General features: G+C 41.6%; 1 protein-coding gene across 1 annotated transcript in view; it reads right to left on the bottom strand.

Annotated features, from left to right (window-relative positions):
- The window catches only part of LOC137985954 (mucin-like protein), a 79,576-nt gene that overhangs the window by 16,534 nt on the left and 35,825 nt on the right, over positions 1-27,217 (bottom strand). Inside the window, exons 6-19 of the mRNA XM_068833411.1 lie at positions 26,584-26,682; positions 24,355-24,947; positions 24,021-24,242; positions 22,358-22,690; positions 19,556-19,810; positions 18,294-18,487; positions 16,975-17,311; positions 15,950-16,069; positions 13,556-13,678; positions 12,015-12,134; positions 10,622-10,744; positions 3,589-3,717; positions 1,610-1,719; positions 1,288-1,403 (exon numbers count right to left, since the gene is read on the bottom strand). Coding sequence (XP_068689512.1) covers positions 1,288-1,403; positions 1,610-1,719; positions 3,589-3,717; positions 10,622-10,744; positions 12,015-12,134; positions 13,556-13,678; positions 15,950-16,069; positions 16,975-17,311; positions 18,294-18,487; positions 19,556-19,810; positions 22,358-22,690; positions 24,021-24,242; positions 24,355-24,947; positions 26,584-26,682 — 2,874 coding nt within the window. The remainder of the gene's footprint in view (positions 1-1,287; positions 1,404-1,609; positions 1,720-3,588; positions 3,718-10,621; positions 10,745-12,014; positions 12,135-13,555; positions 13,679-15,949; positions 16,070-16,974; positions 17,312-18,293; positions 18,488-19,555; positions 19,811-22,357; positions 22,691-24,020; positions 24,243-24,354; positions 24,948-26,583; positions 26,683-27,217) is intronic.

The following is a 27,217-nucleotide window of genomic DNA, read 5'->3' as shown; positions in this document are numbered from 1 at the left end:
GGACCGTCAAAACGAGGTAAGTAACAGTATTCATTATTGAGGTAATCGGGCGAGCGGGAAAGGAAACTACTTGAAGTCAAGCGGAGAGTCCAACTGCCACAAATGAATGGCAAACCGCATGCGTCAAAATCTGAAAAAAACGAATAAATCTTACTGCCTTTTTGAAATAGTTGCTTGCATGTTTCAAAAAGTTCACATAAACATGGAAAACTTGCTGAAAAATGTTGCTTCGGAATTTGAAATTTATCGGGCAGGACAAAGGGCCTTACTGTATAATACGGTCTGCTAAATTAGCCAATCATAGCACGCGTACTATATAGTGAGAAATACATTGAAAATTACATACACCCGTACTGAATGGTTTAACATATAATACGTGCGGAAAAAATACGAGGAACGAGCAAAGTGTCCGCACATATTATATGTTAAACCTTTCAATAAGAGATTTATTATTCCACTATTACGCCATTTTCTAGTATTTGGCTTCTTCCTGCATTGACGGAGAATAATATCAATTGGCGTGTGCGAATGACGAAGACAACTACACAGACGAAAGCATTCAAATGCCCTTTATTTGATTTGATAAACGAAATCACGAGTGACAAGCAATTACAAGCTAAATTCTTGGGGTTTGCATCGTGTTGAAAACAACTTCTTCTTCTCATTCCGTCTGTATTTGCTCTGTTCTAAACCGGTCAAACTGGGACACTGTAGTGTGTTACCGTCTCATATTTTGCGCGTTCTCTTGACCAAATATGGTAAAATGACGTAATAGGAGAACTCGTTTCCCACCAATGTGGCCCGCGTTCGATTCTCTGTCCCGGCGTCATACGTGGGTTGAGTTTGTTTGTTGAGTTTTTCTCCGGGTACTCCAATGGACCAATTTCGATATATTAAGATTCAGTCGAAACCAAAAGGCATCATCTCGAGGCTCTGGGGAATTAAACTCATACAAATCCTTACATTTATTCCTCAGAGCCTCAAAATGATGTATTTTGTTTAGGACTGAATTTTAATATACCGAAATTGGTCTATTGGATCCGGAATGCACTGACACATTTGAACGGCCTGAGCGCTCTTAAGTTGTTCCATGGGTAAACAAATTCCATTTCCATTTCCATTTTCATTCAAAATTATGAGATAGAATGAAAAATATTAATCTACCCAGAAGAGACACTGAACTAACACGTATTTTCTCAGCTCGTATTTAAAGCGTGCATATCAAATGATGCGAGGCATCCAACGATGACGACAAAAAAGACGACGAGAATGAGGAAAAGAACATACCTTTTTCGTCTTTGGTCTTTAAGTGCACATTCGGTTCTTTTGCTTTCACAGTAGTCGGACGTAACAAACGCCATTGTAACTTTAAAAGAGGAGTCGGTGTTGAAGTCCCATTTAAACTGATCAAAGAAAGGAAAATCCAAATTCACACATTCAGTCACAATGTGATTGGGGTCGGAACTCGTGCTGAATTGGGAGTTTCGTGAGAGAGGGGTTCTTGTAAAAGAAACACTCAGCGTCTCCGGCATTTTGCTATTTAGGCAAAGAGACGAACCTCATCCAAACGCAACAATAAGATGGTTACAGAGCGGCTTTATTTACTTACGTTGTCATCTGCTGTAAGTGACATCTCTACTGTCTGCTGTTTCTCTCGTATTGAAGGCAACCGTGGTTGATTTAGCGTAGGAACTGGAGCTGTTTGATTTTTAGCCAGACCTATTCTCAAAAGTAATGTGCTTTCCTTAACAATAAGACTTTCACTGCGAGGAAAAAGAAACAACAAGCAAAAAGAAACAAGCGGACATACAAACAGTGTCATTGTTTACTTTAACATTTAAGTTATGAACAGCTTGCAGTATTTACTGAACAAGACGGGACAAATGAGGATCCACTTGTTGATTTTGCCGCCACTAGATCTAGTTTTCGAGTGATTATTGACTATTTTTGACATCATTTTTAGATGGCTCAGCTCTTGACCAAAAGACATATTAGACTTATAAGTGAGGGTTTCATGTAGTGTTCCAATATTGTAAGCTGGTCTGCGAACAAAGTTAGTTTAACGCTTGTGTCATCTTTTGATCCAAAGAAATGACCGATAAAGGACCGGTCATTATTTATGTAGAGGGGGAAGGGAGAAAAAAAGGAAGGGAGGGGTGAGGGGTCAAGGTTATTTCAAATTGGCTAGAGGGGGGCTAAACGTTTTTATAAAGAAGTTTAGGGGGGTGGGTCAAGAGTTTGAGGTATATTTTAAGAGGGGTCCATTGGCCAAAATGGCTAAAACAGTTCAATAGTAGAGTGGAAACAATATATGTGAAACAGAAATGTTAAATCGTACAATTCTATGCTAATTATATTGTTTTCTTTTGTTTAAACACCACTATTTTGTACAGCTTAGTGATTTGTATTTTACAAAAATTCTGTTTGCACTCTAAACTCCATTGTTATCTCAAATTTCAGTCAATAAAGAATCCAGACCTATCTGCTTTGCTCAAAGCATATAAGAGGAAGTATGAGGTAAGGGAGGGGTAGGGGTGGGGGGACGGGTTATCACGTAAATATTGAATAACGAAGGGGGGTCACTTGCTATTTACATGGCCTGCAAGGGGGGGGGGGGGGGAGGGGCTTGACAGAAATTTGGATCTTTATAACATACTTTTCCCTTCCCCACTCTACATTTTTTCCTGAGGCCTGAGACAGTAAGATCCATGTTGGTATCCCAAATTAATGCTCCGGCTATTGAATTTTTCAATGCAAATACACTGTAATTGATTTAAAATAAAAATAAATATCGCTGATAAAAAGAGTCAAAGGATCTATAACTTAAGAAAGGCACAGAAAAATTTACCGGTTTAGTCTCAGAGATGCTTCACGATTATAGAGCATATGTCATATTGGTAGTTTGCACTTTATGTCACAATACTCATGATGGTTTCTAGATCAATACAGTTTAAATACCCTTTGGATATTGGACTCTGTCAGGAGCCCATGATGGGCTCCTGACTCTGTTAATATGTTATTCATAAGTTATTAGTAACGTAAGACCATTTTCTGCTTTTTTTGCATCAATATAGCCATTTGATCACGTGGTTGCAATCAAGGAATAGGTTTAGCAGAGGAAATCGAGAAAAACTTGTTGTTATGATATTGATGTAACGGCACCCCAGTGCCTTAGGCTTTTTGTCGCTGCGTTACTCTCTGACGAATGTCAACCTTGCCAGGAATTTCGGGCATGCGCTTAAGACCCTTAAGAGAGAACCACGCGGTGTGAGATTTTCAGCCCGGAAAGGCGTAAGTTTTGTTGCATTTGTATTGCCTTTTTATTTCCACGCGTTCGGTTATTTACTAGATACCTGTATATGTTTGTATTTCAATTTTGACAGTAAACAACTACTCGTTCAAGCCATGGGTATGTCTTTCTTCCTTTGTACAAACAAATTTCGCACCCGCGCCGATACAATTGACAATGCATTATCCGGTATACAGCTAGTCTTCTCATACCTCTAATGGGTGAATTTCACTGGTTAACTCAGTTTCTGTGTGTTTTACCCTCTTTGTAATTTCGTAAAGAAAGAGTTTACAATTTACCTCTGCATTTTCCGTCAATGAAGTATAGGTTATTATCACATTCGCATTTATAAGATCCTCGTGTGTTGACGCACTTGTGGAACTCGTCTGTGCAATTGAACAAGTCTTCATCTATACACTCGTTAATATCTGAAGAGCAATTAAAAGCATTTATGGTATTAAAGAATTTATACCTTGGGTTTCACCAGAGAGCAAACATGAATTTGGTAGGGGGCTAGTCTTGAATATTGTCTCCCAGGACCTCTACCTTTACTTTGGACTGAGACCAGCCCAAATCTCACCGAAAAGTCCTGGAAACGAGGTTGTGCGAGCATGTTTCCGGTCTCAACTCGTTTTCGTGTTGAAGGCTATCCTTATTCCTCCGCTATAAAGCGAAGACATAGTAATCAATCAGGCCTTTAGTTTTTTTTGCCGTATTATATGGAACAATTTGATAGACAGTTCTTTCATTTCTTGGTTTGTCATTGACAGTAGCTGTAGTTTAAAGGCGAGATAAAAAAAATATTATTTGTTTTTGCGTTTAAATTATTTTCCCCGTCCTGTAAGGAGTAACCGAAAAATTAACAATTTTCATGAATACAGGGCCCAAAAGATCAATACACTCAAGCAGTAGTCGAGACGAAATTAGGTCAAGCTCACAAGATGTTGCATTCGTTTGGCCACCTCGCGCGACACTTTCAACATCGTCCAAGAATGTTGGATTCAACAATGTTGGATCCGTTTGGTCAGGCCTTTAGTAGAGGTTAAAATGTACATGGTGCAATTCAATCGTTGCCATAACCAATACATTGGAGAAACCAAACGAAGACTCAAGGACCTAACACCGCAGACCAGTCAACAAACCTACCAACGTCTCGAAGCCTACTACATTTTCAGAACAATTCCTCACCAATCATCACACCGGTACAGACATTTCAGTTAATCCATTCGAACTCACTCATTTCCAATCGTGATCAGTGTACGCAAAACAAGAGAAGCTTACCTCATAAACACAGCTAACACCCTTGAACCTTTAGGTCTTACTACGGAAAGATGAAATGAATCCCGTCCTTTCTCCTTATATTTCTTTACCGTTATATTATTTCAGTTTTTATTGCTGCTATTATCATTATTGCACCGCGTTCGTTACGTCCGTTAAATTCCTTATCTTAAGTGTTGGATTATATCACACGCCATATCATTATTCACATTGTAACCTCTCTGTATACCGTAGTCCTGACTTGTCACTGAAACCCTGATGAAGATTGGCGGTGCCTTTCGAAATGCTTGTTTTATATAAGACCTACAATACGGATAGGGAGGCGGCATGGGTCAGTAGTTAGGGCATTGGGTTTGCATGCGGTTGCCCTGGGTTCAAATTCCGTTCTAACCACAGGTTTGGATTTTGTTTCCGGTTGTACCGGATTGCACTCTATCACGCTTTGTAAATGGCCGACTGGTTGCCTCCTGCCTCCTGCACTTCCTTTTTTTCTTCAGATTTTGAAAGTGTGATTATGGAGCGTGGGGCCTGAGCCCAAGCTTAGTCGGACTTGCGCAGAAAACTATAAGTCAGACTCGTGTTCCTCCTGTGAGTTTTCAAAGATCTAGTTTTGTTATTGCTTATCTAGTTTGTGTTACATTTGGTGGCAGCGGTGGGGATCTTTTTTGCCATGGAAGATACCGTAAAAGCCTTGGAAGAGAAATTGGCGAAACTTGAGGCGAAACTTGGAAAGAAAAGTGAAAGAACGACTGGTGCAAGCGGCAGTTCACCGATCACCTCGCCAGAAAACCCGCTTCGCATCAAACCAGAGAGCTTCTCTGCGACGTCCGGCGAAAGTTGGGTAGTTTGGATACGGAAATTCAAAAGTATTGCAACCCTTAACAAGTGGAGCCCTGAGCTTCAAGCCCAAATATTGCCCGCATACCTGAAAGGCCTCGCAGAGCAGACCTATTACAGCCTGACCGCCGAACAAACAGCCACCTGGACGACAGTTGAACGCGCTCTGACAGATCGATTTCATCCTAAGGAATCTCGTCAAGTACACATTTCCACTCTACGAGCTAAATTAAGACGTCCTGACGAAGATCTACACCAACTGAGGTGCGACATTTCTCGCCTTGTGGAGCTGGCCTATCCGAATGACCCACCGGATATACTCAATCGTACAGCCAGAGATTTCTTCGTAGGTGCGTTGACTCCCATTACATTGCGCGAGAAGGTGTTGGATTTGGGGCCCAATACTCTGGATGAGGCCCTAGCAGCAGCTCAACGATACGAATCAAATCAAAAAGTGCTAAACAAAGGCAGTGCTCGAGTGCTGTCTTCAACGTCTGGTGATCAGTCTCCCAACAGGGAACCCAAGAACCCCCAGCATGGGCTAAGGAGCTTTTTCAACAGCAAGCTCAAATCTTAGACAAGCTAAAAAACATTCCTGAAGGGAGGCAAGGTAGGAATGCATGTGTGGAATCTGGACAAGGCCCCAGAGCAGGTTTTAAGTGTGGTAGCTTAACTCATTTTATTCGTGACTGTCCACATCAAGTGCGTCCCGACCAGGGAAACGGGAGATGGGCGGGGCACAGCAGGAAGTGACCCCGCCCGAGAATCCAAAGGGGGCATTTTTGCCTTGTGCTGTAAATGGTGTCAAATCCCAAGCCTTATTAGACACGGGTGCAGGAGCAACAATTATCAGTGAGGACCTATATAGTCGCTCTAAGACACATTTAAACAAACTTGAACTCACTCAAAAGCCTGTCCTGGGGCCCAACAACATGCCACTTGAAAAACAGAAGTAACAATTCAGCTTGGCGGGATCAGGGCTCAGGATAAAGTGTTGGTGTGCCGAGGCCTAGTACAGCAAGTGTTGATTGGTATAGACTTCCTAACAGCTCCCAAATGTATTATAAACTTTGACACTAACACTGTCTACAGTAAGGGGGAACCCAACAAAATAGTTTTTGGATGTCTTGATAAAGTGTACAGGATCACTGTGGCTGAAACCGTCACATTATCTCCAAACATGGTCGCAGACATACCTTGTGAGGTCCAGGGAATGGATGACTTAAACGAATGTATGGGGGTGCTGGAACCAGCGGACACATTTTCGGAAAAATATTCTTCTGGGGCCTTTCGGATGGCAGTGACTGTAAAAGGGGGTCGAATCCCAGTTCGTGTGTTCAATTACCTTAACAAGCCCCTCAAAATTTACAGATGCAGTAGTATAGGGGACCTCTACCCATTGGCCGGTGAGGGAGAATCACAGCAGGAAACCAATGGGGGTGTGGGCTACAAGGTAGTACCCCCTGGGGCTCCAATGAAAGATGTTGAGATTGGATTGGAAGCTAAACAGTGTAGTGCGGTTTTTGTGAAGGATGCTGACGCCCTCAGTTTATCAGTAGAAGAGATGTTCCCTATCAGCAGTAATTTCGTCCCGGAAGAGGAAAAACTTAGGCTTTATGACATGTTGTCCACTTATGCCGACTGCATTTCAAAGGGACCGTGGGATTTAGGTACTGCAAAGGGCGTACGACATACTATCGACACCGGCTCTGCCCAGCCAAGCCAGGTACCACCTCGAAGAGTCCCCTTTCACAAAAGGCAGGAAATGCGCAGCCAAGTGGACGAAATGCTTGAGGCAGACATTATTGAACCTTCCGATTCCCCTTGGTCCTCTCCGGTTGTTTTAGTAGCGAAGCCTGATGGCTCTCAACGTTTCTGTGTCGACTACCGTGCTCTTAACTCGGTAACCAAGCGAGACTTGTACCCGCTTCCTCGATGCGATGACATATTGGAGAGTTTATCTTGGGCGCAGTGGTTTTCTCATGTCGACCTCCTTAGGGGATATTGGCAAATTGATGTGGCAGAGAAAGATCGGGAAAAGACGGCGTTCGCAACTCCGGATGGCCTTTACCAATTCCGCAAACTAAGTTTTGGGCTTACGAATGCACCTGCGTGTTTTATGAGAGCTATGCACCTTATCTTGAGAGGATTATGCTGGTCAGACTGTCTAGTGTATCTAGATGATATCATTGTCTTTGGTCGAACACTGCAGGAGCATAGGGAGAGACTGTCACTTGTGTTGTCTCGCTTGACTGAGGCAGGCTTGAAGATTAACCCCAAGAAATGCAAGCTTTTGTGTAAACAGGTCGTTGTGTTAGGTCACATCGTGTCGAGGAAGGGCATATCTACTGATCCAGAGAAAATAAGAGTCATAAAGGAGTGGCCGGTGCCGGCTGATGAGAGTCAGCTGAGAGCGTTCTTGGGGACGGCTGGTTACTATAGACAATTCGTGCCAAACTACGCCCACATTGCATCCCCTTTGCACCGTGCTTGCCAAAAGGGGGACCGTTTTAGATGGACAGCTGAGTGCAAGGAAGCCTTCTTGCACATTAAGCGCAAATTGACGAATGCTCCCATCCTTGCTTTCCCCCAGCTGGACGTTCCTTTTATCCTGGACAGTGATGCCAGTGACAGTGGGCCAGGGGCGGTGTTGTCTCAGGTTCAATGTGGGAAGGAACGAGTAATAGCATACGCAGCGCGGGCACTATCAAAGACTGAAAGAAACTATAGCACTACCCGGAAGGAACTGCTGGCCCTCGTGTGGGGAACGGAGCATTTTGAGACATTCCTCTATGGGCGACGGTTTCTGGTCAGGACTAACCATAGTGCTCTGCAGTGGCTACGGAACTTTAAAAACCCTACAGGCCAGGTGGCTAGGTGGCTTGAACGGCTTAGTGACTTCGATTTTGAGGTGGAGCATCGTCCGGGTCAGTTACATGGAAACGCGGATGGCCTGTCTCGATTTACCTGGGACGAGGGTGCTTTGGAGAAGATAGAGAGGGACACTACCCTGATTCAGTCTGTGAATATGGGACCCTTGTCGAGGGAAAGTATACGTGCGGCCCAAAACCAAGATCCCGTTCTGTCGCAAGTTGTGAAGTGGCTTGAAACTGGTGTCAGACCCGCTAGAGGCGACGTGGAAGGAGGGGGGCGTAAACTGCTGTCATACTGGTCACAATGGGGAAGGCTGTCTCTCAGGGACGGTCTGGTGTTTAGACGTTGGGAACATGAAGTGACAGGCCAAGAGATTTATCATCACATCTGCTTGCCAGAGAGCATCGTGTCACAAGCGTTGTGCGCCTTGCACATAGACCCCTCATTTGGCCACCTTGGCGTCTCGAAGACTCTGGAGAAAGTGCGGAGGAGATTTTATTGGCATGGCATGCGGGAAGACGTCGAAATGCACGTCAGAAGGTGTGTTCCATGTGCTAAAGTCAAAGACCCTTCCAAGCTGCTAAAGGCACCACTCATAAACACGAAGGCCGGGCATCCCCTACAAAGGGTCCCACACCAAGATCTACTTCCCCTCACCTGAAAGCCACGATAAACCCTCTCAGTTAACCTCCTCCGGCCATGCGGAAGAAACACCGCAAACAGGAAACTCGAGGGACGCGCGGCAACCGTCTCGAGGAACCTTAGTTGACTCTGGAGATGTCGAATTGGAATGGCTGGAAAATCCAGTTACTACATTCACGGAGGTTTCTCGCCCCTCTCGGGAACCTAATTCGAGTAGTACATTAAGTACATCCCCTCAAACAGTTGAAGTGCCGTGTCAATCAGAGGCTTCTCTAGTGAATGATGTACGGCGTCGTGAAGCATGTTTTACACCTATGAGGCCTAGACGTGAGCGAAGGGAGCCCGTCTGGCTACAAGACTATGTTAGAACAGTGGTTGTTTACCCAACCTGGCCCTTGAACTTTGTAGGAACATTTGCATGCTATTGTTAGAAATTCTCACTCGCACCTCTAACCTGTTGTGGAAGGGGGTATTGTAGCGTGGGGCCTGAGCCCAAGCTTAGTCGGACTTGCGCAGAAAACTATAAGTCAGACTCGTGTTCCTCGTGTGAGTTTTCAAAGATCTAGTTTTGTTATTGCTTATCTAGTTTGTGTTACAATTACTTAACGCTTGACTGGTAAAATTTTGAGCTTTGATTTTTATCCAAAGGCTGTTTACTTTGAGCGGTACGTTTTGGATTTCAGGGTCCGCCATTACTCACGTTCCAAACTGACCAGTTGGACCTCACATGGTTGGATCTAAGGAAAGTGACGTCATTGACTCACTAGCTTAAAATTCAGCGTGTAAACGCAGCTTGTGGGAGGCTCGGTGGCCTCATAGTTAGTGCGCTCGACTCCGGATCGCGTGGTTAGGGTTAGGGTTAGACAACCCGTGGTCCGAGGTCGTGGTCCGGGGGTCGGGTCCTTACCGGGGACATTGTGTTGTGTTCTTGGGCAAGACACTTTACTCTCACGGTGCCTCTCTCCACCCAGGTGTATAAATGGGTACCGGCGAATCTAATGCTGGGGGAAACCCTGCGATGGACTGGCATCCCATCCAGGGGGAAGTAGAAATACTCCTTGTCGCTTCATGTTACAGAAACCGGAGATAAGCGCCGGCGTGATGGCCCTTCTAGGCTCGGAGCAGACTTTACCTTTACCTACCTAAACGCAGATTATTATATATGCAAAACACGAGTTTAAGAGTCTGAAAGTCCGAAACCCCCGTGTTGTATATTTTTTTTCAGCTGCGTACACACGCATTGCAATCTTAAACTAGTAAGCCTTTGACGTCATTTTCTCATCGATCCAGCTCTCTCAAGATTTTGAGGTTAGTAATGGCGGACCACCAAAGAGGAAAATTCCAGTTAAAATAAATAGGTATCTTCTTTAAACCAAGGCTTAAAACTTGGGTCACTTACTGTTTAGTTAACATAGCTTTGAAATCCATCAGCTTATTAAAAGTGGGGTGCCTGTAAACTAGGTTGATGGGTAATTGCACTTCCACTATAAACAAAGCATTTACATTTACTTAACTATTCCTTCACCATTAAATCAGCCTTGCTCTTTTTTGCTTTTTTTGCCATGGATTAAAGTGTGTCGGATTCCCAAGTATATTGGATTGAGATAACTGACATTTTCCCTTCGGCTTCATGTTTCTGTTTTTTTTGTTTTCAACGAGCATGTATCATTATGATAGCAAGAATGAAAAGAACCGGAATACCTTGGCAATTTAAAGCATCTCGTCTCAATTTAAACCCCTTTTGACATGCACAATCGTAACTTCCTGGGATGTTTATACAAATCTGATCACAAAGATTCTTTTCTGTTGCACACTCATCGATGTCTGAAATAAAGAAGTTAGAAAAAGTATGTGAACCGATGACGTTATAGAAAATCATGTGACATTACGTGTCACTGAATGTGATTGTAGGATGCGTTTGATTGGAAATCCGGATTTAGAGCATAAAATCTAGATCATCGGATTTGTAACTGAAGTCAAAATCTGAAAAGGGATTTTGTACCGGATTTCACTAATTGAAATCCTTCCTGGCGTGGATTTCCAATTAGCGAAATCTGCGAGAAAACCCGTTTTCAGATTTTGTGTTCGACTGAAAATCCGAACATCCAGACTTTAAGATCTGAACCCGGATTTCCCAATCGAACGCACCCTTAGTTACCCCAACACATTTCGTGTCCAAACAAGCCTTAACCATAAAATAACTGCTTTTTTGTAAGACTGAGATTACTCATTATCAGTGATTGGAAGAAAACGCTCATTTGGCTAGTTTACGTTTGATTTTATGTTGAGTGTCATGACGTATGTCGAATAACGACGTAGACGTACTTGAGTTAGTTTCGGTAGTACGGGTAGAACATAGGAGTTGCTTTGGGAAGAGCAGCCAATAATAACTTGAAAATTGTTGCACACAACCGAATCATGTTATAGAACAATTAACGGAGTTAACTTTCCAAAACGAACATTTTTATATGAAAACTAAGGTGGCGCATCGTTTCCAAAACAACTGTAACTGCAAACCTGAGGCTGAATTTCGAGGACTACTCAAATTCTCGTTCATTCCTTAGAAAGGAGCTCATAAGTGAAAACAAAAAGTTAGGGTTCTTCGATTCATATTTCACGCATAAAAGTTTTCCATCTTACTGATGTTTAGCCGCTACATTTAGCCATCACCACCTTCAGCGACCGTCCGTTGTCTTTCGTACTGGAATTCATTCGAAACACAAAGCGAATACATTGCGCCTTGATGAACTAAAATGAGGATACTTGGTAGTACGGCCATTTGAAATATAGATGGTTTGATGGATGGATTACAAGTTGCACTCCTTTGCTCTTCACGAGCACCTGCCTCAGTGCATCAGTTATACGAAATACCAGTGGGCCTATATGTGAATTTCATTTCAATTAATTTTGATGAAAAAGAATGAAAACTGTGTTTCCGGAGACGTCTGCTAAGGCGATGAGTTCATACGACTTTAAGTAGTTGCAGACGTTGAGCCGGAAACCGACTGCTGTATTACAAATCCTGTCCTATCCCCTACGCTCCCTCTCTGTCTTTACTTTCTTTTGGTGGAGTGTACTGAGCAGTTGTCATTACCTCTACATGTCTTTCCATCGTCATTTAACAAGTAACTTGAAAAACAAGCACACTTTGCCTCGTTGTCATCTTTAAAGCAAAGGTGTTGACAGCCAATGTTTTCAGAACAAGGATTCTCAGCTGGGGAAAAATCAATTATAATGCAATCATTCAACCAAGAAGATAGAAGTTTTGTGATTGGTTACAGGTCACAGTTAACAAATACATGTTGAGAGGACCAATGTACTGCAAATTGGCCTTTTTTCTTATGTTAGAATGTTCTCGGTTTTCGATCCAAAAGGTCTACGCGAACACTCAAGTTTAGTACGCGACAAATTAAAATAAAGTAACAAGAGCACAAAGAGAAACAACAACAATGAAACAATGGCTCGATTTATACTAGCGACAGATCATCCGTCAGAACGAATCGTCCGTTTAGTATAAATGCGGGCCAACTACTGGACGATCTATCGTGTGTCATAGTTCGACGCGTATTTATGCACGACGAATTTCCGAGAAAGCGAGACGAAAAGGCTTGGGTATTAGTCAAGTCCATCTTGGCGGCAAATTTCAAAGTGGCAGCAACGACACATATTTGGGTAAAAGAAAAGCTGTCGAAGAAAGGCTATTTTTTATAGAGACTAAATGATGAAATGGCAAAAAAATGGGAGGAATTAAAGTTTGAAACAGAAGTTGCTCAAACAGCTGCTTTGTCCGCCATCTTGAGATTATAGTTTACTACAAACGATCGTTGCCCTTACGTAACGTGTTCTCGATTCTATGGATAGTTCGTCTATCGCCAGTATTAGGGAGCTTAAGCAAGGACAACGACGCCGGCTACGAAAACGACACAAAAAAGTTGAACTAACGAGTAATAACGAATTCAAAGCTCTGCAGGCCCTGCACGCGTGTTTGACAACTTGTATAATGATCTGTGTACTTATACTAATTAGTTATAATAATTGGACTTAATGGAGTAAAATTCAGGGGGTGATTTTAAAATAGGCCGAAATCACTCGTATGATTTCAGACCAAATTGCACTCCAGTTAGTTCAATTACCAATATGAATTGTGCGACACTATGTTCAATTACTAATTTATCGTAACTATTACGAAATTCGAGGATAAAAAGTCTTTGACTACATTTTTGTGTGAAAACGTTACAATTATATTCAGGCTGTTTTGCAAGTAGTGGGAAAATAGCAAGAAAGACTAAATCCAAGTGCATATGTGATTGACGCGCGAATGCGTAAGTGTCCAATTACGGGTATCCAATTTGGAGTTGTTCAAATTGGATGCCTGTAATTGAACACCCACGTGGTCGAGCGCCAATTACGCGATGAATAGGCGGGCACAGAACCAATGAGATTCGAGAATTTTGTAATAGTTACGATTACAATAGTAACCAAAACGATTAGTGTGAAACGGTCGACAGATCAGCAGGGGAAGTGCAAAATTGTTTGGGAGCACAGACGTATAGAAACAATGCTTCTCCTGTGTGGAATTATTTTGCCTTTGTTTCCGTAATGGTCTACATGGTACCAACTTATTATTACACTCACCAAGGCAATTTCTCCAATTAGATGGATCCTTTTTGAAATACTGACGGCACGAACAATTGTAGGTTCCTTGTTCGTTGTCACACTGTTGCTTGCATTCATTCCGACCCTCGCATTCATTCACATCTATAACGCAGTGTAAAATAAATGGTGTGTGAAAAGAGGCCCGTATTTATTTTACATTTTTCTGGGTGGCATTACTGTTCACTCGAACATGGAAAACACGTTAGTGGAATATGATGATCCTTTTCTCTAGTGTTTTGAGGTATGGATCAAATAGCTGAGATGATACCATCACTGAGTAAATTCTAGACTGGTACAAAAATAACGGTTTGTCGTGCAACTCCACGAATGAAAGGAAATCATGTTAGTATAGGATAGTATAGGTAATCACATGATATTGAGTGCAAATTGCAATAAATGAGCTCGGGTAAGTTTGTTCAAAGCTAAAGGAAATATGTTAATTGGAATTTTTAGACTTTGAAAAAGTGTTCCAGTGCTTATTTACTCCAAATTGCACAATAAAAATGATGTTATTACTTATAATCATGATAGACATGAAAAAATACCGAGAAAGCCTGTTTTTCTTAATTCAGTAGAAAAAACGAGTTTCACGTAATTGCGCCATCCAGGGCTTGCGTTTGATTGGCTATCTGTGGCTTCTTTGGTCATTGACCAGTTAGAACGCCTGGCTTCTTTCGTCTTTTGGTACTGAATTACTTCTTTTCTGCACCGCGTTACCTGAAAACTCTTAGGCAATCAGAATGGAAATTGTTTTTCATGTGCATTATACAAGAAGGAATGCCTGAGTCACTCTCTTAATTAGTGGATAGTGTGCTCCAATGTCTAAATCTCCGTATTGCAGGTATAGTGTTCCACCCCATTTGCCAATTCCATGTCCTTGTAACTGTGAAACTGTGCTAAGCGAACATTTCCCCGCATTTACCTCAATGTTGTCGAAAAGAAGAAAACAATCAGCTGGACTGCGCGTTTTGAAGCCAAGCTTACGACAATACATTGACGTTAGGGAACTCTTCAGGAATGCCTCAAGATAAGAGCATTTTTGTTAAAGTTAAAAATTCTGAGGATATGTCATTTTACACGTTTTTTTCCCATTAGGAACTGAACCTAAATATAGTCTTAGGGAAAAAAAACCCAGATTAGCAGGCCAGATTTAAGCAATATGTCTAAACGTAATGTTGGTTTATACTAAAATAAATTTACTGTGGAAAGGGTTAATTCAAGGTAGTAGTGGAGATGGAGGCTCTCCTTGATGAGCTCCTGGTATCCATTTAATGCTTATCCACTTCAGAATGCACTTTAGTTAGAATTATTAAGGGATTGGTGGTATTTTCCACCAACTGCGCATCCTTGATTTCATTAGATGCATGTATTGCAAAAGACAGGGTAGATTTTGTGTTGTTTTAGGTAAGCATATATGATATCGCGCTAAAAGGAGGCAGTAATATATTTGGAGTGCACAGGTGCGGCTTCAAAATGGCGGGGAATTCTGCAGTTACTAGAGCATTGTAACTTCAGCCTCAGGCTGGTAAAAACCAAAAGAGCAGGCTCACTTGTTGAAAGAAGCTAGGAAACTGCGGACATAAGTGAAACGAAATGGCTTACTGATTTATTGTGAACTCGCAAGCGAGAAAATCTGCCTACTGTTTGGCTAGACGTTGCACCAAGAGCACTAAACTTATTGAGCTTCATTTCAATTTTTGCACAGACGATTGCCACTAACACGAGTACTTTTTAAATTTGAAATCGGGTTACGCCGGATCTGGAGAAAATGCTAATTCTACGTTTTGCAAAAGACAAACAACAAGACATCATTTTTTTTGGTACGATGTAATCGAATAGTTGAGGAAGACTCATTTAGTACCTGAAGATTTTTCTATGATAAGCCCCATCGTCTTGGGTATGAGACAGGATACTTCAAAGTTTGCACTCCATTTGAAATTTCTGTCTCCCTTTAGCGCGATATCATATATGCATGGTTAGCTAAACAAAACAAAATCTCACCCTTTCTTTTGCAAAACCTGCATCTATTGAAATCCAGGTATGAGGTTAAATCAAATAGTGGGGACTGTGACGCCTCAAAATGGGAACCCCTTGTAGGCTTTTTATATTCACTTTTAGTTTAAGTTTTCTTGTTAGTGTATATTTTGCTTACCATTAAGTAAGCTATTTCCTGGACACGGAAGACTGTTTTAGCGTAACTTAAGATGATTGCATGAAACCTTCTCCTATGCCGTACTAGTACTCGTTGAGTAAATAGTGTGTGGAATTGCTGTAGCTGTTGAATTTAATGTATGTATCACATATGTACGGGAATCGTAAATAACTGCTGTATATATTTGTAACGCAACGTAAATCGTTGTTTAAATTAATTACCAGCACATGTTTTTCCATCGTTATCCAGCGTATATCCGTTGCGACAATCACACACAAAAGAACCCGGTGTATTGATGCACACTTGATCACATGCACCTGCTTGGTTGCATTCATCGATATCTAAGGAAATAAACGTTATAGGGCAAGAGATGTTAGTTCGATTTTAGGAACTGTGCAATATTTCTCATAAAAGGGTATGTTTATTCAATGTGAACAAAATTGCTTTGAATTGACTTACACCTGCTCATCGCAAAAAAATATGTTATCCACAGCAGAGATTTTCACTGAAGTCAGGATTTCATTCCCTAAAGGAAGCAAGCTGGAGATTTGGCTCGAAACGAGGTTTTCATTGTATTTGGACATGAAAAGTGCTCAATCAAGAAAAGTTTAAAAAAATCGAACGAAATTTTTGTTTCGAAGCCGTTTCTCTGAGGCTTGATTAACTTTCAAATTCGTCCTTCATTCTCCAAGTTATTCACCACCCTCAACTCCACTTGTTAAACATTTCAATGTCCAAATTCTGCCCAGCATCCTCTTTTTCCTAATTTTTAAGATTAAAAACTAGTATTGCCAAAGACTTGAAGCAAGAATCGCATCATAATGTATCCGTCAGTTTTATCTATTTTCACCGCCTGGCAATTTTCGGGACAACTCCAGACCTTCCGACCTGGGTGTGGCTAGGCGCGGGGCGAACTGTCGGATCAAACCAATTCTTACTTTTGGAGAAAACCTATACTGTCAAGAAATTAATATCGTCATTGACGACCGCAAAGTAAGAGAAATAATCCAATCCTCAGGGTTGTACACGGCTGGGTTGAGAGGGGGCGGGGGGGGGGGGGGGAGGGGGGGGGAAGGGCTGATGGAGGACGACAGGGCATGATAACCGTGGAATGCATTGACTAGTGTATCCGTTAAAAGTGAGTGTGTCTGGATAAGAACTGAAGTTGAGTGCATTTTGTTGTCCTGAAATATGCAATCTAAACTGTTGTTAGGGTTCCTTTGATTTAACGTTGATATCTACCAACCCGTGCATTGTGCTCCGTTTCCAGTCAGGCCGCTTGGACAGGGTCCACATATGTAACCACTAATATTGGCTGGTGGTGGAAGATCAATGCAATCCACTCCTTGGAAACACGGCTGACCATTCAATTCACAGGCGTCAATCTCACTATCACAGAATCTTCCCGTATACCCTCCCTGGCATGCACATCCCATGTAAACAAATTTGTTGCCAGTGTTGAGGTCATCGCCCTCTTCTGGCGTCACGCACAGACCATCGTGAAGGCAGGCACACATGTTAATGGTAGGATTCCAAGTTGAGCTTGCGCCCATTTCATCAGTGGCAACGAATGACAAATTGAACTAAACAAGAACCAAAAAATAAAACAAAAAAACGTTGTTGTATTACAACTGAGCTCATGCTTTCATCCCATTCCACTTCCCAACAAAATGCCGACGCTTTGGAATTTTTCGGTTTGTTGACCAAAGAATTTCCCCAACCAAATTTTTCCAACAAAAGGTTGTTGGCGACGTTTAAGCATTTTCCGGTTTCTGAGCGTGTGTAGTTGAAACGGATTTTCATTTTGCTTTTGCTCATGTGAAAGATGGTCTTTCGAAAGACTTTTTTTGAGGGATTTTAATTCAGAGGAACTCGGAATTAGCAGGTCATGCATCGTGAGTAATAATAATTATGTGAACTTTAGTTTAGTGTCAACTGCAGTTAGCGTTGGGGCATTAATTGGGGGCACTCTGCAGGGGGAGGAGAGGGGAAAATCGGACAACGCGGAGAAAAACCTCTTGGAAAAGAGTAGAGAACCAACAAGCTCAACCTACGTATGACACCAACTCTGCGCCACATTGGTGAGAGGCGAGTGCTCTAACCACTGCGCCATTCCTGCTCTGATTGATGTCTTTTTGTGGCTGGATACTCCATCCATCACTAATGGCATGGTGTTGCTTTGGGCGACTTTTTTATGTTGGGAAATTTTTGATATTTCATTCGTTTAATAAATGATGTCCCACCCCCCCAAGCTGTGCATAGCAAGGCTGAATAGAAGCCTGGAAAATAAGCAAATATCAAAGACACAACTCAAGCATAAATGAAGGCACGGCTGCTATCCACAACGGGAAAAGAAAGGAAGGGGAATAATTTTGTTTGTCTCATATCAGTGAAGGAGATCTAGAGAGGCTTGCTAAGCTTGTATATTTCATAAAGACCCCAATGACATGAGTGCCCAGACTCTAATTTAGGAAGCAATTTATAAGAAATTGTCTCACGAAACATAAAACCAGTTATGTTCAATTTATTATGGAAATAAAGTTCTTCTTTTTTTGCGAAGCATACCCTTCTTGTTGATGTAACGTGCCAGGTAAAATGAAGCACATTTCCAATTTGATTCTCTGTAGCATTTTCAGGTTTGTTTATTACTCTGAACGCGATGGTGTCATTGTCTTCTGCTTTGACAACCAACTTGGTAGTCCTGTTAAATGTGACATTTATTGCAGTTGGGACATCGACTATTTTTGGTGGGAAATTTTCTGTAAAGGAAAATTATAATAATCACGATAATCAAAATAAAAATAAAAATAACTATAATCACCATAAAATAACTAAGTCACCACAGGTCAACTGTGTTTTTTTTGTCTCCTGATACGTTGAAATTGCGAAACTATGCGCTGTGACATTAAAATTGGTTTTTCGAGGGGATTGTATGTCGTCTTACAAAGCAAAATCTTGCTAGGGGGATTACCAGGAAACACGGGATAACGCAATGCTCTTAAACGCGATCATAATAACATGATAAAAAGCTATGAGATGGGAGAGACCGCGTTTTCGGCGGCCAGTAGCAAGGCAGGTACGCTTACTTCGGCACTCTAGGACTCAGAAAGAGTCACCCTCACCATTGTTTGTGTGCGTTGATGAGCACCTCTCCTAGAGCAACTTTGTAAAACTAGGCCATAAAAACGGGAGCGTGAGCAGCCATATCTCCGGTTATTAATAATAACAACAGGCTACGGGGAGCCTACACTTTGTTGGAAGGTCTTTTTTAGCCGATTCCCTAGAAAAAAACCCAGTTTTTCAGTTTTTTTTTTGTTACAGTATCTTGGTCAATATCCAGTTCAATTCCTTGCAAAGAAAGCACAAAAACTCGTTTCCGGTCCCGCTCACAATTCTTTAATACACATTCTCCCGGTAATTTGTCACGTAGTCTTCCGTGGTGTAGTGATCATCGCGATTGCTTTGAATCATAAGATATTGAGTTCGAATCCAACTTAAGATGTCTTCTCTGAAAAGTGTCTCTACGAGACGAAGAAATCTTATAATAATATCGCAAAGAGAAAATTAAATTAAAATTAATTAAGTGACAAATAGGAAAAAAACCCATTGGACTTTGAAAATTGTCTCCATCAGAGTAAGTGCTACTGCTTCATGCTACTCGTTTTAAGAACGAACCATAGGAATCGGTTACCAGTACCGTTAGCATCTTTTTAAAACAAGAACGTCGCTAGGAAAAGTGGTTGGAGCATAGGAAAGAGCGGATACTGATTGCGCGCCCCGAAACCTCGGTTGGAGTCCTTCTTGATAAAGTAATCAACTTGACTTACCTAAAGAATTTGTCTCATTGACAAGCTGAACGTTGATATCCTTGGTTATTACGCCAACGGATAGGTCATTTGTAGATGCCACGTCAAATAAACAGTCATGATCATCTCCACACTGTGCTTCAGCCGCCAACCTTATGCTGTCATTCTGCCATGTTATGTTGTCAGCAAACATAGGCACAAAGTCGGGTGTAGCAAAGGTACTGACGCTTTCATTTCGATCATAAGTGAATAAAGACTGGGATTCATTTATTTGCCCTAAAGAAGAAAGGTGACAAACAGAAAATATCTCAAGATGGAGTTTTCGCATCATGTCCTCAAAATCAACCATGACTTATAGCCATGGCCCTGGCATTTTAGGGTCAGATCCGAGAACGATCATGGAGTGAAGATACCTATAAACCCACACCGTATGACAGTATGAAAATGAAACAACCTCGTCTTTAATGAGTACTCTTAACTGAAATAAAACGAAAGGAAAAAAGAAGAATGTAAATCTGACTTTCGATGGAAAGTGCAATGATTTCGGCACAAGAGACTGCTAGAATGTTAACGTGTTTTAATCACAAAACAATATGGCGGCCAAAGGCAAAGACGATTTTTCGTGCCAGGCCTAATAGGCCAACAGGAACCGGAACTTTGAGCCATGATTTACAATCGCAACATTCTCCATTTTCCTAAAGCTATGTGGTGACAGGTAGGTACAATCGTGTATGCCCTGCCGTATATAAAGGGAAAACTAAATAACTGCAACACCTAGTTAAAATACGTGACGGAATCGTTTGTTAAGAAACGGGTAAAATTGTCTACATTAAACTTGATGAATAATAACGAAACTAAAAGGGATGTTTGTGAGCGTTCCTTTTAAATACTTGCTTGGTTTGAGTTAGACGTTATAGGTCAAGCCTCTCAGGAGGGTTAATCCCTCTGCCACTACGGGTATGGTAAGGGACTTCTGAAGTAGTTGCTAGTCGCTGGCTGGAGGACCACGTTCAGGACTCAGAAGGTTAGAGTCTGAAGAAGATAGGCCTTGACTACACTGATTATTAGAAACAGACGTTTATAGAACAATAGGGGTAGCGCAAGTAAGGGGGCGTCCTCTGATGTCTGGATAAAGTGTCTTGTCGTTGTGGGTCTCTCGTATGTGTGCTCTGTGAGCTCTGAGACACAGGAGAGACATGTCGGGGTCTGTCTTGCTCATTTGTGACTTTCGGAGGGTTGATTTGACTGATTTTACTTGCTTTCAAGAAATCCAGTGCTCTTTGGGTAATGCGGAGACCTTGTCAAGTGCTGGAGGCAAAATTCTCGTGCGAAGTCTTGGCCACTGAATGAGGACCATTGCCAGTTCTTAAGATTTTTGAGTTCCTTGATCGCCGAAAATTTGGTTCATTACTTTGACTACTGTGTGACTGTTGCTTTGCCTGGTTGGTAAGTTAAAAGATCCTCAACAACTGTGTGCCAAGCTCTGGGTGGTACTTCTGTGGGAATGAGGCACTCTTAACTTTTTGTTGTCTCCTGAGCAGTTCTTCACATGTGCTCCATGCTTTAGTGGTTTCCTCAATGTCCTTGTATAGGCCTCTCCAGTAAATGGATGTTCTTGCTCTTAGCTTGGTCTTCTCAGGTCCTAGGTGTGGCGCATGGAGTTTCGACAAGATTTCTTTCTCTAGAGTGCCGGGGATAACAATTCGGTGGGATTTCAAGATTATCCCATCTTCTGTGGAAACACCAGTAACGCTTTAGGGGTTCTGATAACTGTTGGATGCTTCTGGGCCACCCTGTGTGAATCACTTTAAATGCAATGAGCACGGGATCCGCTCTCGTCTGTTCCCTTATCATCTGTAACGTGTCATTACTGAACTAGGGGAGGACCTCACGTATTTGTACATTCATTTTGAAAAAGGAAATCGAATTTTGTTTATGGAAATGGAAATGGAAATGGAAATTGTTTACCCATGGAACAACGTACGAGCGCTCAGGAGCTCGTTCAACATGTGTCCGTGCATTGATTCCCGCAATGATTCCCGCTCAAGAATCTGCTTGAAATGTTAACGTGTTTTAATCGCAAAACAATATGGCGGCCAAAAAAAAAGACAATCTTTCGTGCCAGGCCTAATGGGCCAACAGGAACCGGAACTTTGAGCATTGGTTTACAATCATAACAGAAAGGATTGACAAGAAAGATGAAATCTAACACGATATGGACACCGTGAGCAGTCGCCCTTTTATCTACTGATCCAATGCGTGAGCGAAAATGCAAACATCACGCGAGTTTTAGACAAACGAAGACTCTCTCTTCTTCTTCTTGTTCTTCTTCTTCTTCTTCTTCTTCTTTATTGGGTCCAGATCTCTGTCACTACTAGCTTGCGTTGTGTATAGGTTAAGGCCTCTTGCAATGCGAAGCATAATAGTAGCGAAGAAGAGGAAAGAAGCTACCCGCGGTTCAAAGGAACTTTATTTGAGTGTCTAGACGTTTTAGCGCTAGAGCGCTAATTGGGGACATTGTAAACTGAAAATCAACAAATCAACGCAAATCAAATGTTGGTTTTTGAGTGGGGGGGGGGGGGGGGGAACCGGAGTACCCGGAGGAAAACCTCTCGGTGCAGAGTACAGAGACAAAAATAAATTCAACCCACATATAACACCGAGTGTGGGAATCGAGCCCGGGTCACATTGGTGGAAGGCGAGTGCTCTCACCACTGCGCCCTCCCTAGACCACAATAAGCAGTTCATTGACGCTTTACAATGCCTTGTTGGAAAATTACTGGCATGCTAGATTTCAGTGACAAAATTTGTAAACATACTTACACTTAACACCAAACTCAAAGTGAATAGCTCTTGCTGTTAAAGAAGGTTGCAGCACCGACCCATCAGGCAATGCGAAGTCGTCATCCGGGTTATCATTCCAAGTTCCCAGCAACCCTTTGGTGGCATTTTTGTAATCAATCGCGAGGGTGACGACAAAAAGCATCGATTGTTTCTTCTCACAAAACTTAACATTTGATGCTGACGGGAAAGAAACTTCAAGACAGTTTTCTTCGGGTTTGGAAAAACTGATATTTCCTCCAACGCTAACACTCCGGTTTGTTAGATTGTTGTAGCCATTGTAAATTTTGCCTTCAAGAAGAATGCTTAAGCCACCTATAGCAGTAGAGGTAACAAGAAAATGAAAAGCTTCAAAACCGTTATATGTTCTGTGTTATTATTGACTGTGTAAAGAAGGCTATGTACTGTAAGATTTAGATGATATGAGATTGAATGAAAAAAAGTGGAGAAGCACTCGACCATGCAGTAGAGCGCCTTTTAGTGATTCTTGCAAAATGCCCCAGTACTTAACGGTGGCTCAAACCAGTTTGAACAATTTGGAGGGAATGTCTCAATGGAAGGACGAGAATCATTTCTCTTTCGTCCATGGCTCTCACTTCAACTACATATATCATGTAGAGTTATAGCCAGAGAGTTTTAGCTGAAAAGTGATAACAGTTTCTGGAGTGGAATAAGAGCGACCATGTCGTTGTTAAGATATAAGCGTTTAAAGTCAAAATATAGTTTTCAGATGGCTTTGTTGTTGCCATGGTGACCATTTACGTCATATCAATGAGTGCACCTTGTTAAGCAATTATTAGTGTTTCATATGGTACCATAACTTTGCCGTTACATGAAACAGTTGGGTAGATTTAATTCTTTTAAATAGTACAGTTTGTCGCACGTGTTGAAACTGATTTGAACTTCTTTTCGATTTCCTAGGGGCACCCAACGAGTGATCTCGGTAAGAATCTGTCCGGAAGGAAGGTGGGTTAGAATTTTGGAATATTCGAACTCGGACTTTGAGGCGCCCTAAGATTATGGACATTTTGTCTGAACATATTTCGCAGGAATTTCGGAGAAGTAGTGAAGAGTCTGAAGAGTGCGTAGAAATTTCGAAACCACATTGGGGAACTCTAGAATTTTTCTGACGTGAGCAAGAGTCAACTGTGATATTGGAAATAGCGTAAGTATTGAAATTTCTCACTTCTATTATTTTCGGCAGAGTTTGTTTGAGAATCGTACTTTACGCGGGCAGAAAAAGAACGACTACGTAATGTAAAATTTTTGATAGTATCCGTCATGATTGCTAGAACTTTTGGACAAGGTAACAAAGCTCCTTAGAAATTTCTACAGACCTGAAGTTCCCCTTGAACATCCCAATTCATAAATATTAATTAAACGGCAGGTATAAACTCACTAAACGAGCCCTTAAACATCGTGGGAACCATTTCAGGTAATTCTGACAAATTTTGAGACATCGGTAGTTGGGTGCCCCTGATTTCGCTTTTGGCGGGACTTTGAAAAAGAGACTAAGATGATCCGTAAATGAAGGAGGCGGGACGAGAAACCTTTGAGCCAAAACTCAAGCAACCTTGAAGTAGTTTATTTTCGCTGCAGGGACGATTTCAGAGTGCTCCTGATAAAAGTAAGCCCTGACTGTTACCTCTTGGCTTCACTTTGACTTCGACAGTGCTTGTGTTTTCTTCTTTTGCTGCGCCCGCAATGAAAATAGTAGCAGTTGTGGAGTTTCCCTGGGCATATCCAGTTCTGGCCTGTAGCTGGAATTTACCGTCTTGTCCATCGACCATTACATACTCGCCAAGACCATTGAATGTGTAATTCCCCCCATCCAAAGTCTTGAAATGAGGATCACAACAAAACCAACCTAGATAATAAAAGAGATCAATCGATCAATCAATCAATCAATCAATCAATCAATCAATCAATCAATCAATGAATCAATCAGTCAATCAACTTTTTCTTTTTGCAGCACTTACGTCTTGGAAGAAAGAAGTAACCACTGCAGTCGTGAGACGGACGATAACGGTAGAAGACGGTACTACAAAGATCAGGTGTGTCAACACAGCAAGATTTGTAGGCTTCCTGGTCAGTCACCAGCGTGCCAGACCACGAATAATACCACCAGAAATAACGGTAGAATTGTGCTACAACGTGACCTCCGTCTGGCTCTCCAACCTTCAGCGAACCAAAGCTGACATCCCAGTCAATAGAGTAGCAACACAATTGTTTCAGCAAGATATAAACGTAACCTTTTCTGGGCACGTATCTTAATACCCACGTTGATCGTCGGGATTTGAAGCAATAATCAGGCCAAGGATTTTCCCACCAATTCCAAAAGAATCTCACATCGAACCATGCCTGAAATAGCGTACATGGACAAGCGAAGTTCCTATCACTTTGAAATAGAACGATGTAGTAATATATGTTCATTAAGCGTTGCTCATTAGCCCAAGTCCTGCACTTTTGGGATGTAGGATCGACGTTCTCGACTCTCCAGAAATGTCTTCCCATCACATCAGTGTTTCCTTTTTTTTCGTCAAGTGCCAACATACCGAGCAAAGTACCAGACCTTTTTGCATACACACAGACAGAAAAGAAAAAAGAAAACGGACAAACAAAAAAAAAAACATTAGTAGGCAAATGGGAAATAAATCAAAATAGAGCAATGAAAGAAAAGACTAACGTCGAGAGCGAACAGAGGGTTCACAAAACCGCAACTTTTAAGCAGTTATTATTACGGAGCAGATACTGATTGTTTTGTAAAAGAAAGAATTAGTAGAGCTGTTTCTAGAATATCGATATCACCGGAGCCGTGAAAGGAGACTACTTGCCGGGTTTTTTGAAAACCAAATTTAGGTTTCGTTGATTGCCAAAGTTTCTCTTGATAGACCTCAGCGACTTGACTTCGCCGAATTTTTTTAATGGATGGCGCGAATTAAAGGTAGAGGAAAGTTGAAAATTAGCGCGACGTCTTTATCTGAATCGATTTATCATACTAAGTTTCTGATCCCTGGATGCCTTTACCGCCTCGGTGGCATTGGTGGTGAGTATAGAATGAAGACCGCGGAACAGCCTAAACCTTTAAGGTACCAATGCCAACCTTAAGACTAATTAGGCCTAAAAAGATGTTTAGTTTTAACTAGGTTGGCATCTGAAAACGGTTTGGCTTATCCCCAGTCTACAGGCAACAAAATACTTGAAGGATCTTGAAGAAAGAAAGGAAATTGATTCATTGTTTGTATCATTTTGCCATTTTTCGCACCTGCTATGCGACAAATGTATTCCCGAGAAACGAGACTGCTGGACTACTGGTAAGTCTTGAAAGAAGTGACAGTTTTTTTGTCCACGTGATTTCTCGCCGAAAGAAAGAAGTCGAAGTGGTTTCTAAGCCCCTATATATTCACGTCAATGCATACTTTTGTTGACCTAAGTTATTCTGGAAAACAGAAACTTAAAATTTATCGTGATTTGCATGCCCGTCCTTTCACGCATTTGTTCAAGTATGAACTTTTCTTTTGGCTTCTCTAATGTCAGGGGCACCCAACGGAACGTTTCGTTAAATTATTTGTTCGGAAGGCCTTAAATCACCTAGGATTTTCCTTAGAGAATTTTTACATCGAACTTTCGTGATCTGAAAAATGTAATGCCTCTTTCTTTCTGATTGATGAAAGTCTTGTGTGTACCGAAAAAAGGCCAGCTATGAGTTTTGGAAAGGATACAATACCTAAGGTTTTCGTGTAGTAGACAAAAATGCCCTAATAAATTAGAAAAGTTTCAAGTTCCCCTAGAATAACCGAACAGATAGAACATTTTATAGCGCAGTCTAAAATGAACCCTCAAAGCTTTAAAAGCACTCCGAAGATCTTAGAACAGCGTTTGGAAGCGCTTGAGATAAAACCGTCCCTGGGTACCCCTAAAAGGTCTTGGGCCGGTTATTTAGAGTAATTTAGCAAGTGCTTAGTACACCCATGTTTTAAGTAGTTTTCGCTGTTCGCTGTTGAAAGAAGTCTCACGAAGGGAAAAGCGAGAAAGAAGAGCATTTGTCTTCTCAGTGAAGAAACTCTATTCAAGATATTCCGCATTCTAGCAAAATTCTGGCCTTCTCGTTTTGGTCGACAAGAACAAATGCCGTTATCATACCAAAAACTAGCTGATGTGAAACCGACTACAGGAAGAGAAGGTTGCAGACGAAATTATAACTTTACCCCTCCATGTTGAAGTAATGGCGTTCATAATCACCCGCATTCCAACCAGCGGTAGGTTTACCATACCAGCCAGACCAATAACTGCAAGTGTCGTCGTCCCTAATAGGAAAAGTAGCTGATGTGAGAATTTCAGGTTTTTTAGCACGGTTTAAAGACCTTACAAGATTTTCTTTTCTTTCTTTTATTAGTTCGTGTTTTTAAGAGATGAGTTCCGTGACCTCGAAACCATATTCATTCCGACGAGGACTTTACACACTCAAGGGATAGTTAATGAAATGATGATTCTTCCTATGGTCTACTTAAAAGAATAAGTTTCTAAAAAAATGTTTAAAGGGAAAGTGTGGCCTAGGAAAAGTTTCTCAGAATCGAAAGTTCTTTACCTGTATTGTTATATTTGACTACTCATTTGGGCTTCATATGCCTTAAACATCGAAAGCCGCCATCTTTGTTGTTGTGCATGCAAACAAAGCTATGACGTGGCAATAGGAAAGGAAAGGAACTTTATTTAAGTGTCTAGTCGTTCTAGCGCTGGAGCACTAATTGGGGATACTGTAAACTGAAATTAACAATTAACACAATTCAAGTCAAAGCGCATTGACTGAAATTCCGGCAGAAACGACGAGAAGACCGATAC

The sequence above is a fragment of the Montipora foliosa genome, unplaced genomic scaffold (assembly GCF_036669935.1).
Source record: "Montipora foliosa isolate CH-2021 unplaced genomic scaffold, ASM3666993v2 scaffold_12, whole genome shotgun sequence".
NCBI lineage: Eukaryota > Metazoa > Cnidaria > Anthozoa > Scleractinia > Acroporidae > Montipora > Montipora foliosa.
Note: the sequence above shows the minus strand (reverse complement) of the source record. Positions and strands in the feature narration are given on the sequence as shown.